Source organism: Lactuca virosa, chromosome 8, assembly GCF_052849685.1.
Source record: "Lactuca virosa cultivar CGN04683 chromosome 8, Lactuca_virosa_CGN04683_v6, whole genome shotgun sequence".
NCBI classification, from domain to species: Eukaryota; Viridiplantae; Streptophyta; class Magnoliopsida; order Asterales; family Asteraceae; genus Lactuca; species Lactuca virosa.
The window spans coordinates 104,384,418-104,396,732 of record NC_136433.1 but is presented as its reverse complement, the minus strand read 5'-3'; the positions used below and the strand labels follow the sequence as shown (position 1 = coordinate 104,396,732).

Sequence of the window (12,315 nt, the reverse complement as noted above, 5' to 3'; positions counted from 1 at the left end):
GACTGGGTTCTGACTAGGCCAAGCCCGGTGTTAGTTTGACTTCTTTTTTGACGTTCCCCTAAGGGATACATTAAAAAAAATCCCTTAGACTCGTAGGTGTATGTGTCAGCTTGACAGCGTCGCCGTTCGAGTCTATATCTCAACACGTGTGTAACAACCCAATTTTCAAAAGATTTTTTTTATTTTTTAATAGCCAAAAACACTTTCCATAAACCATAAAATCTCAAATACAATTATTTTCAAATTCATATCAATAACAATGTTATTTCAAATCATCAGAGTGTCCCATAAAAACGCCTGAGAGAGAGTGCATGCCGCGTCATCAAGTCTTGCCCTTACCCTTGGGATCAGATGTACCTGAAACAAATCCACAAACAGTAAGCTAATGGTTAGTGAGTTCCCCAGAACATACCCCACACAATCTACATAATCACATAATCATATTGGCTATAAAAGCTACATAACCACATAAGCCATGCATACAACATATAGGGATGTCGTGGGCTCGTCCCCAGGGTCTTACTCCAGGATGGCATGGGCTCCCCACATGGTCTTACACCTAAGTGTCATGGGCTCTCCCATGGTCTTTAATAGGAAAGCCATGGGCTCTCCACATGGTCTTACATCCAAGTGTCATGGGCTCTCCCATGGTCTTTTAGTAGGAAAGCCATGAGCTCTCCACATGGTCTTACATCCAGGTGTCATGGGCTCTCATATGGTCTTCCATACAAGCATACCACATATACCACTAGCATACTTCCTAGCACATACCAACTAACATGCCACATATTACCACTTCAGCTAAGATACCACATATCATAAAATGGGCCGGCCTTGGTGCCTTAGACCCATTGGTATGGTGAGGAGACTCACCTCTCGTGAATGCTGAACTGACAAGATAAGCTCTGATATGTCCAACGGACAGCTCCAACTCAACTGCCTATGAGCATCATGTGATTAACTTGTCACAATCCCGAAATACCATAAATACCCTCAAGGTCAACCCTGGTCAAAGTCAAAGTCAACAGTCAAGGTCAACAGTCCATGTTGACCTTAACTCGTCGAGTGCATCCAACAACTCGTCGAGTTACCTGAGTAACTCGTCAACTCGCCGAGTTACCTGTGTAACTCGTCGAGTTCCTCAATGTCCAGAAGACAGAAAACTCATGTAGATCGAAAACTCCAATCCTTCACAGAAATCATCGGAATCTCGAAAACGGGTAAACCCTACACGACTCGTCGAGTTGGCTAAGGGACTCGACGAGTTCCTTCAGTTCTTTTTGTGTTCAAACGTTTTTAAGCTACCCCAAAGCTCTAGATTGCAGATCTAGCCTCCTAAGGCATGGTTTCCACGTAAAGATGCAAACTTTACGTGCATGCAAGCTCTTAATGCCAAAACCAAGCTAAGGGAGGGGTTTAAACCAAAGAGAAGAGCCAAAGCTTAATGCTTTCTGTAACTTTATAACTCTAAGGACTTAGAGGAGTCCAGACTCCAGATCTGAAGTTGCAACTCCAGATCTTACCCAACACCCAAAAAGCTTCACAAATATACTAAAAATGGCCTAAAACCCAAGAAAAAAGGGAATCTAATGCTAGAATGCTCAAGGTGACAACTTGTTACCTTCAAATGGATGCCCAAACGTTGTAGATGATGGATCTACAATCTCCTTCCCGTTCCAAGCTTCTCACCCTTCAAACTCCTTCAACAAAATGCACCAAAAGCACCCTTTTAGTCTCACAAGCACAAGGAAGCAACAAGAACGGCTAGGGTTTCTTCTCTGGGTAATGAAGTGGTAAGGGAGGCCACAAGAGGCAGATTAAGTCCTTTATATAGGGTATAAACCCTAAAAATTAGGGTTTTCCTTTACAATGCCTACCCGTCGAGTCGGGCGTTCCGACTCGTCGAGTAGGATCTAAATCCCGCGTCCTCATAAATGACCTCTACTCGACGAGTTGGAGCTCCCCAACTCGTCGAGTCCCAGCACAAAATCCTAAAACTTATAAAATTAAATAATACATGGAATAGGTGTTACAATGTTGCTATTTTATTTTAAAAATATAAGTATGTGGTTTTGAGTTAAAGATAAAAATATGTTTCGATTTTGATTTCATAATATAAGTACAGTAAATTTTATATTGCTTCGACATAAAATTTTGGTATATAATTTTAAAAAATTATTTAGTTTTGTTAAATTTTGAATATATTCCTTAATAAAACATAAACCTTTTAAAGCAAAATTAAAGACAAAATTGCTAAAATGGTCCTTGTGGTTGTCAAAATTTTGTGATTTTTATCCAAAAAAATTTTGTAATGCAAAAGTTATCCAATTTTGGATATATCGTGCATTTTTGGTCCAACAATGTTAACTTTAACAGTTTGACTGTTAACTTTTTTAAAATGATAATTTTATCCTTAACAACCATTTATGCAACCAAACTACAATGACCATTTCTGCATCTCCTCTTTTTAATTTTATTCAATTATTATACATTAATTATTTTAATTTCTTTTTATAGATTACTTTTTTTTATTGTATTATTATATATTAATAAATTTTATTTTCAATATATAATATTAATATATTAATAAATATTACTTTATTGGATTATTAAATAAACTTAGTAAATTATTTTTTAATTTCTTTTTTAATAAACTGTTTATTATTTATTGCATTATTATATATTAATAAATATTATTTTAAATATATAATATTTATATATTAAATTTTAATTTCTTTTTGATTGGATTAATTTTTTATTGGATTATAATTTATTAATAATTATTGATTTTAATATATAATAGTTATATATTAACAAATATTATTTTATTGCATTACTATTTTTTAAATTGTTTTCTTTATTATTTTAATAAAAAAAACCCCAAACAAATTATCACCCACCCCACATCTCCTAATTTGTTTTAAATATTTGGAAGATAACATATCTTGTACAACACCACCACCATCACCCAGTTCGGCAGTGGTGGGATGATGAGATTTTTTTTATAAATAAATTAGGATGGTGGTGGTATTATCCAAAAAAATTAAAGAATTAATTCAAATAAAATGAAATTAAAAAAAATAACTAAAAGAAATTAATAACCTTAATAAAACAACTCATTTTCATAATCTTCGTCTTCAAAATCTTCCTCCCCATATCCCTGATTCTCGTCATTAGATATTTGGTCACACATATTTGTAGTTGAGGCTAGGCATAGTCGTTCCTCCCGAGTTACAATAAGGGATGACTCAAACCGCTCTTCAACCTAAAAGATTTCATCTGCTTCCATTTCAGCTTCGTTGACTTCAAAGCCCCCTCTTGGTTTTGTCTTGATAATCGTCCACGTATCTTTTGTCTTCTTTGTCACTGAAGGATATGGTGTATAAACATTTGTTCTACTTGTGATGCCAAACAAAAACGGTCGTCAGTTTGAAGTCGAGAGTTAGGTTTGACATGAATCAACTTGTTTTTGTTGACTATTACACCGTTTTTGTTACCAAACCAAATACAATTAAACAGTACAACAGTTCAGGGTTCGTTGTCATAATATTCAATCTCTAAGATCTCTTGCAATATGTTGTAGTAGTCTGACTCTTGTTCGACATTATATATCTCCCTCGTCATATATATACTCCAAAGTTATTCATCGCACAACCTCACCATATAGTTTGTATTGATTCTTTTTTTTTTGGACAACACCACCACCATCCTAATTTATTTTTAAAAAAAATCTCACTAATCTCATCACTGTCAGACTAGGTGATGATGATTGTGTTGTCAAAAATATGTTATATATTTTTCGTTTAATTCCGTTTAATATGACATTAATTTTGTTTAATTCATTTTATATAAATATATAAAATATTTTTATATTTTATTAAATAAAGTGAATTAAACGGAATTAATAGCATATTATTCATATGATTACTTATCTTAGCATTTGTAACAGCAGAGTTAAGTATTAGCTAACATAATTTTTTTTATTTTGCTTTGAAAAGTTTATGTCTTATTAAGGAATATATTCAAACTTTGATAAAACTAAATAATATTCTAAAATTAAATATCAAAATTTTATATCGAAGCAATATAAAATTTATTGTACTTATATTATAAATCAAAACCAAAATATATTTTTATCTTTAATTCAAAACCACATACTTATATTTTTAAAATAAAATAGCAACATATCATTATATCTATAATAATGTATTTTTTTTTATAACAACGCATCATGTTTTTTTCTTTTTCATAAAAATAAATATATTTGTATAAGATAAATGAAGATAAATCTTAAAAATTACATCATGTAAAAATTCAAAAGTAATAATATAATGTTTATGCTACAAAAATTATTTATATATTTAAAATATATATAATAACAAAATTGTGAAAAAAGAGGGCCGAAAATGTAAAAAGAAAAAAGTGAGAGACTACAATTGTAATGTTTCAAATGGTTCTTGTGTAAAATTTCACAAATGGTCCTTAAGGAAGTTTCATAAAATGGCAGAAATAGTCCTCATCCAAAAAAAATTCAACTTAACGGATTCATCTAACGGACATACACGGTAAAGACCATTTGTGTGCACGGTTTGCTCCATAGGTACCATCTCAGGGAAAAGCGTTTTGTAAGGACAATTTCAGGAAAAAACGGTAGAGCTAAAGGACCATTCGTGAAATTTTTTCTAAAAAATATTTATATATGTTCATTTTTTATGCATGTTTTTGTAAAAAAAAAAGTTATCAATTATTTTTTTTCAAATTTGTTTTATAACTTTATTAGATATTTGTAATCATGCATGTAAGATTATTATGAAAAATAAAATATGATAAATTGTTTTTAAAAAAAAATTCCTGTTTACAACTATGCAAAAAAATAAATTTAGAAAAAATGTTGTAAAAAAAACCTTGCAAAAGTAGTTGTAAAATAATTGAGGCAAAAAGTTATAAAAAGTGTAGTTTTGTAAAATAACTAATTTTTTAAAAATGGTTTTTTTAAAATACTAAAGTAAAAATAGTTGTAAATAAAGTATTGTAAAAGACAATTGTTAAAAGATTGAGGAAAATTTGTAGAACGTTTGGACTAAATTCATATTAAAATTTTAAATTTGGATTAGACTGATAAAAAAAAAAAAGATGGGACAACCACTAACCAGTAACTAGCAATTAGCAAGTGACATTGACCAATTTGGGACAATATACATGGTTGGTTAAATCTTAATGTAATAAAGTATTGATGTCCTAAAGACTTTTGGAATAGTTGGTTTAAATTATATATGTTGTTAAACTGTAAAAAATAAATCCTATGTAGGTTCTTTTTTATATATAGATTTACAAAAACAACCTTATTATTAATTAGTTTACTACATATTTTATAAAAAAATGTGTTCTAAACTATGATAAAATGCTAAAAAATTTAATAAGCTTAATTTAATAAAATAAATTTACTATACACAATCACTTGTTATCAATTTAATTCATATAATAATATCACAAGCAATAATATTAAATATTGTTCAGTATTTGGATGGGTTGAACTGTATATCTTTAATTGCTTCCAAATTGATATTGATTAGATGCTTCCAAATTGATATTGATTAGATGTTCTTTTCTCAGCAGTCTATACTTATAAAGTTATAATACTAGTAATAAATAATGATGTTCTGAAACTGACTTTTTTTTAAATAAATTTGAATTCACAACTAAATCATTTATTTTTTATTCCTTTATTAGAGTTGACAAAGATAACAAAAGATTAGATCGTCTTTGGATTTAAACTTGCTAACTCAAGCTTGTTAATGTTAGAGTTATATATATTTTCAATATCTAGACTCTTGAAAACTGATTTGATTGAATTTATTTTAAAGGGAATTTGAATTCACAACTAAATCATTTATAGAATGTTCATAGTCCAAAAAGGTACAAGAATTAAATGCTCTCCTAACTCGATAACAAGATCTATGGAGATATCATGATGGAGATCTAAGCCAGGTCTATAAGAATTATAAGAGGGTAGTGAAAGCATTAGTCATGATTACTGGTATATAATATTATATATATGTTCTTCTGAAGTCATTAAGCAAACAAATAACAAAATAAATTAACTCTGGACTCTGGAGCTATAAACACTTCAGAAACAAATTTCAAAACTAGAATAGAAAAAGGATGATGATGTCATACTTGGAAACATATGAACTCCACAGCATCTGACAAAGATTTCAATTTGCATGCTATCTTTAAAGGGCTTCAGCCATGACTGCATCATAAGTTTAATGACCAAAATTGCAGGCCTGAACAAACTCCATATCGTAGTCAACATACTTTGTCCAAAGTGGACGAAACTGATTCATGGCAATATCAAGCCATGGTTTCATATTCCCATTGAAATGAACAACTGCAGCATTATGAATCTCCTCCATGCTTATGCTTGGATTATAACCAAGCCCAAGAACATGCCATGATTTCTCCAATGGTTTGGTTGTGGAATAGAATGTGATCAGACCAGGTGGCAGTGTCCCCAATTTCCATAAAGTTCGGTTTTCATTCTGCAAAAAAACATGAAAATCACCATTCCTATATGGTTACAAAATATGAAACAAAGAAAACTTTCATGAAAATTGAAAACCTCTATCTTACCAGATTTTGCCAGTAATGGTACTCCTCAGTGCACTTCTCCCTCCTCCAAGCATCCAAATCAAAGAAGTTCATACCATAAGCCCAGGCACAGGCCTTGGGATTAAACTTCTCCTTGATTAAAGGGTGGGAAAAGTTCATGTATTGTGAATACCTATGGAAAGACCCAAAACAAGTCTCAACAGCTCCATTCACTTTTCCATCCATGTCTATCTTCCAAAGTCCAGTTAAATCCTTCTGAACAATAATATCATCATCCAAGAACAGAACCCTGTGCAGTGTTGGGTACATCTCTGGTAAGTAGAATCTCAGATGATTTAAGATGGAGAGATACTTTGGGTTCCTAAACTTCATGTTGGTTGTATCCTTTGTTGCGTTTTCAAGCTTATTCTCAAAGTAAAACCTTTGCAAATTTGCAGATTCTAGCTGTTTTAGCACTGGGACATATGAAGAGTTCAAGAACTTGTAATCCTCCACTGCCTTTATTTCAATATGAGCACCGTTATATTCTTTCATCTTGAACATAACTTGCATTGCACCTAGATTCATCTTATCTGTCACAACATGAAAAACGTGCTTCCATGGCTCTTTTGTGTTCTTCACAGCTGAATTGACTACAACTGAAGCAGCTATCACGTTATCAGAAAATATAGCATAGTGATAAAGCTTGGGATCATCAAATTCAGCCGGTCGTGGTTTGCCTTCATCAGAATACTTATCTGGATGCGCGATTCTCTCTTCCATCAACCTCATTGTGAGGCAGTGCAAACTTTTAGGTATTGATTTTGCGGCGATCAAGCTGGAGAAAGCACCTTGCTTCTTCGCCTTGGTTAATTGCTCATTAACAGAGAATATCGAATCTTTCAGCTTCTGAATCTTAAGCTGATTATCGAATGACTCTTTCGCATCGGTAATCACTTGTCTGGTCACCTTAATCCGCTCCTTCACCTCCTTCTCAAACAGCCGAAGTGTCGGCTCGTCGATTGAGTTTGCATCGGAGTCGGACAATGCTTTGTAAGCAGGTTTCGATAACAGATCTGTGTAGTTGCGTGAAAGATCGGCAAAAACCCTAACGAGTTTCGAATTTTCGAGCTTCAGTTTACGAGCGTAGGTAGCGTAAGCCAGAGCTAGCGATCTGTGATCATCTGCTTGCTTTCGGATCTGATCAAATCTAGGTTTTAGTGGATCGGATTTCAATGCAAGTACAGACCTCCGAGACGATCCAGCTACGTTCTTATTAAAGGAAAGTCCCTGATTCTACAATGAACACAATCAATTAAGACATTATTAATTACGCATTCAATAAGTTAACAATTATGTATAAGGAAAATGTACGAACAATGTTGGAATCAGAAGAAATGACGTCGGAGGATGAGGTAAAGGTGAAGGAAACAGTGAAGAAGAGGACGACGGCGACGGTGATAGCTGATGCTAGGAACTTGAATGTAACACCGGCAACCGCAACCGGCGGTCGTGTCGATGGACCATTAAATCCAAAGTTTCGTTCGGAGTTTGAAGTGCGAGAGCTCCGAATGCTCCCGGATATCGCCATCCGTCCCGAAATTGAGTAACCGACACAATATCCGGCGAAAGCGTGTTGGTATTTACACACACACTGAAAGATGAGGAAGACTGGTCCAGCCGAGCGTAGGCGATTGGGAAAACGATATCTGACGGTGGGAACACGGTGTTAATTGTCAACTAATCGGGTCGGATCTGCCATTCTGCCTAATATATTTAAAATTTGGATTTTTAATAGATTATGTTTGATTTTATTAGGTGTTCACTAAAATCAAATATCAGGTCAAGTCCAAAAAATTTGATTTCTTTATAGAAAAGTGATAAAAAAAAATTAAACAGAATAATAAAAACCGCAATTGTTTACATAAAATGTCGGGAAACTGATCATTGTTTACACTTCTTGATTCTATACCGTAATTTTGAATTTGTGTCGGTGATCCTCATAAAAGTATATATGTTATCGGTAATAAAGATAAAGTTATGATTATTTTTTAATAGAAAATGACAAACATAAATATCTTATTATAATTTTACTTATGCCAAATAGAATCCAGTCATCGGGTCTTGATGTTGTATTTGGATCGTGATATGTGATATATTAGAAATTTGGGGTGTAATAGCATTTGGAATTATCAGAATCGTGATTATCACTTTCAAATTGAAATATTTGGGTGGTACTTCCTAATCTTCAATTGGATAAAACTCAGAATGAGAAACTATAATAAAGAACTGGCTTGTTATGAAATTTCATGAGTACCAGATTTTTGACCAAAAATAGATTAAATGCCTCTCTTATCTAAAAACTGTCACTAAACAGTTTTATATCTGAAAACTGTCACTAAACAGTTTTATGTCTGAAAACTTTCACAAGACAGTTTCCAATAGTAATAAACGGTCACAAATTCGAGTTTTCTTATAATCGTCACAAATTCGATGTAATGCTCGTGTTTCTAAGCTAAGCATTAGCATGATGATGTAATAGTTAAGGTCAACAATTGTAACCTGATTTGAAGTAATAAAAATGAATTATTTGAATATTATGTGAATTATGTGATTTTATATGCATTATACTTATTTATAAGATATAATAAAAATTAAGAATGACAATAAGCGTCAAAAATAAAATAATAGATAAACCCAATATCTATGAAGAAAGTTGTAGTGGTCATAACAAGGATTCCGAAGATATAAAGAACGCTGAAATCTGAGTTATAACGAATAAGTTTTGACCTGTCAAAGTTTCGCGACAAAACCGGCACGACGTTGTGTGACGTAAAAATTGAGTTTACGATAAAGTACTTTTTAGCCTTATCGATCTACACGAAAGTCGTAGTATACGTTAAACCGAGAACATGCATAAAAAGAACGTCCAAATCTGACTTCGTATGAGGAAGTTATGATTTTTCCAAGATTTGGCATAGCAGTATGCAGCCCGGAGTTCGAATATTAGATCGACCGATTTTTAGCCGAAACAACCTAAACGAGAATCGAAGATTTCGTCAATAGGAGCTCAATGATAAAAAAGACAGATGAAAACGGACGTCGGATGACAAAGTTATGAATTTTTAACGGACTTTTCCTGTCCCGGTCTGTTAAAAATATAACTTTAAAAATAAAGTTAAAATTAGTTGACGGAGTCTAAACGAAAGTTGTAGAGTACGTTTCTACCTACGCGTGGATATAAAGAACGTCAAAAACAGAGCTCGTATGCGAAAGTTACGAATTTTAGAATTCGGGAGTGTGAAATGCGAAGCTGCTTAAGAACGCCTCGCGCAAGTATTGGGAACGCCCCGCGTTCTCACGTGCATGGTCTCGGATTAGCCACGTCGGCCCAGCAGATTTTGGACACATGTCCACTCTACGCGCTGCGTAAGAGGGTACGTCCTGTGCACCGAAGTACGCCCAACGTACCTCCGAGGGTACGCCCTGCGTAACCGTGGCCAGCCCCCTTATAAATACCTTGCGAGGGAAGCCACATTTCTCACACCAAAAACCCATTCTCTCTCTCTCTCTCTCTCTCTCTCTCTCTCTCTCTCTCTCTATAACTTCTCTCTAAGCCCTCCAAAGCCCTAGTAACCTCAAGGTTCTAGAGGAAATCCCCGGAGCACCAGAAGGCTCCGAGAAAAAGAGCTTTCGGCTCGGAAAGTTCCGCCCCCGTAGAGCCCGGTTTCTAGCAAACCTCCCGGTAAGTGAGTTGTGCTTACCCTACTTTAAGTATAGCTTAGGTTTTACTTTATTATTGTTATTATAAACTTATAAACAATATATATATTATAAAATATAATGTATAAAGTGTTATTATAATATTTTTTTAACTACTCGCGGTACGGGGAATCTGGTTTGAAGGGCCGCATATGGTTGTTGGATTTCAGAAGTGCTATAATGTCAAAATGGTCCTGCCTTCCGGTGTTTCATGACTGGCCCCTGTCTGTACATATTGGTTGAAAAGTATTGTTTAACACTTATAAATAATAACGCTCGTAAATAGTCGCAATAAATATTAGACTAAAATCTAGTGGTAATAATACTAGGTTTCGTCGAAGGAAATTGTATTGTTAAGAAGCGAAGCGCTGTCCAATTTGAAATCACCACCTTATCAAGTGAGTGCATAGTTACTTTCATCTTACACATAAATATGAAGTATTTAATATAAATTACGTGCTATGTGTGCATATTATCTGTGTTCTTGATATATATGCTGAATGAACGATTTATACATGTTTTAAATGATTTAAACTGTATATGTATTTTATATCTACGAATATGTTGGGTAAAACATGGGTAGATGAAATAGTTGATGTGTGGTGAAATAAAATTATGAGAGGCCTCGATGTTTACGATGATCCAGTCATCTAGCGGAGTAAAGATGACGACCACGGACTATTCTAGACAGTCAAATGGAACGCTAGCAGACCCGCAACCTGTAGGTGTTTATTTGAACTACGTGTTCACCAGGTGTACTCCATCCCCTCATGGTTGCCTTATTTTACATGTATTGTTGAGGAATCCCCTAAGCAATGTTGTCCACCCTGATGAAAATCCTTAGGCTAAGTCCCTTATAATTGATGCTTTAGGGACGTAAAGTGAGGATAACGGGAACGGGTAATCGGGTTGAATGATTTGATGAAATTAATAAACTTAATTATTGTGGGTTGAAAACCTTATGTTCTCACCAGGCTCCCAAGCCTGACCCACTCAGTTTATTGCATTACAGGTAGTGATAAGGGAGCACAGGAGTGATGATCGGATTAGAGATCAATGTATTATAGGCCATTAGAATAAATAGATGTTGTAAGGCCTATGTTGTTTTCTGTTTATGCTTTTGATCTGTATTTACAATGACATCCCGATGTTTTTAATATAATGAAAATACATTTCTTCGAAAATGCTTTGATAAATTCTTTATCATATATTTGGGAACAAATTCTGCAACGTATTTCTTTAAAAGTATACTCTTATTTTTAAATAAAGCATAAACAAAATCGGTCTTTTCTGGCCATGAAATTGGGGATGTCACATTCGACCCTAACCATAGACTATGTGTGACAACCCGAAATTTTATTCTTATAAAAGTCAACTTTGGTCAAACTTATTCCTTCTATTATCTTAAAGTGGCTAGATTATTGGTTTGTAAGTATATAAGCCTTGTAACTAGTGTGTTATAGTTTGGAGAGAAAGGCCTTAAGAAACCGAGAGCCTTCGCATGGACCACAAACCTTCGCAGCCGTGAACACTTCCGAGCCGTGAACTCACTTCGGTTTGCGGCCATGAACTCCGAGTTGTAACACTAGTCAAAATAGGTCAATAGACAATCACATGTGATTATGCCATTCATGTAATGTGATTTTGTTAAACTAGTAATGTGATAAGAGTGCTATGTAGTTCATGATAAATTCTAATACAAATATGAACTTTCTTTATGATACAACTCAAAGTATATGTCCATACGATTCCAAAAATATAGAGAATGTCTGAATCTGACTTCGCATGAAGAAGTTATGATAAACCGAACACTATAAATCTCTATAATAAGAGGAATTTAAAATAGACTTAGAATTAGCTATTGGAGTCTAAAAGAGAGTTGTAGTACTTGTAAATACCTATGCGTGCATATAAAGAACGTCAAGAACGGAGTTCGTATGTGAAAGTTACGACCTTCCGAAG

The 12,315-nt window shown here is 33.8% G+C and overlaps 1 protein-coding gene across 3 annotated transcripts; it reads right to left on the bottom strand.

Moving 5' to 3' along the window:
* Nucleotides 1-235: 235 nt before the first annotated feature.
* Nucleotides 236-8,296, bottom strand: QUA1 (Nucleotide-diphospho-sugar transferases superfamily protein). Of its 3 annotated transcripts, none has more exons than XR_013717528.1 (4): nucleotides 7,970-8,296; nucleotides 6,634-7,887; nucleotides 6,178-6,542; nucleotides 236-357 (listed from the first exon to the last, which is right to left on the bottom strand). XR_013717528.1 is itself a non-coding variant. In XM_079064272.1 (3 exons), exons 1-3 carry the CDS (start codon nucleotides 8,180-8,182, stop codon nucleotides 6,267-6,269), a joined length of 1,743 nt encoding a protein of 580 aa, XP_078920398.1. In that variant the 5' UTR covers nucleotides 8,183-8,296; the 3' UTR covers nucleotides 6,011-6,266. The 3 variants fall into 3 exon arrangements, 1 of the variants encoding a protein (XP_078920398.1); XR_013717529.1 differs by lacking the exon at nucleotides 236-357 and adding an exon at nucleotides 3,074-3,395; XM_079064272.1 differs by lacking the exon at nucleotides 236-357 and having other exon boundaries at nucleotides 6,011-6,542.
* Between the last annotated feature and the right edge of the window lie 4,019 nt (nucleotides 8,297-12,315).

Coding starts and splice junctions, on each gene's coding strand:
- QUA1 (XM_079064272.1), bottom strand. CDS start 8,182: ATGGCGATATCCGGGAGCATTCGGAGCTCTCGCACTTCAAACTCCGAA. Junction 7,888..7,969: donor TTTCTTCTGATTCCAACATT/GTTCGTACATTT, acceptor TGTTCATTGTAG/AATCAGGGACTTTCCTTTAA. Junction 6,543..6,633: donor ACCATTACTGGCAAAATCTG/GTAAGATAGAGG, acceptor GTTTTTTTGCAG/AATGAAAACCGAACTTTATG.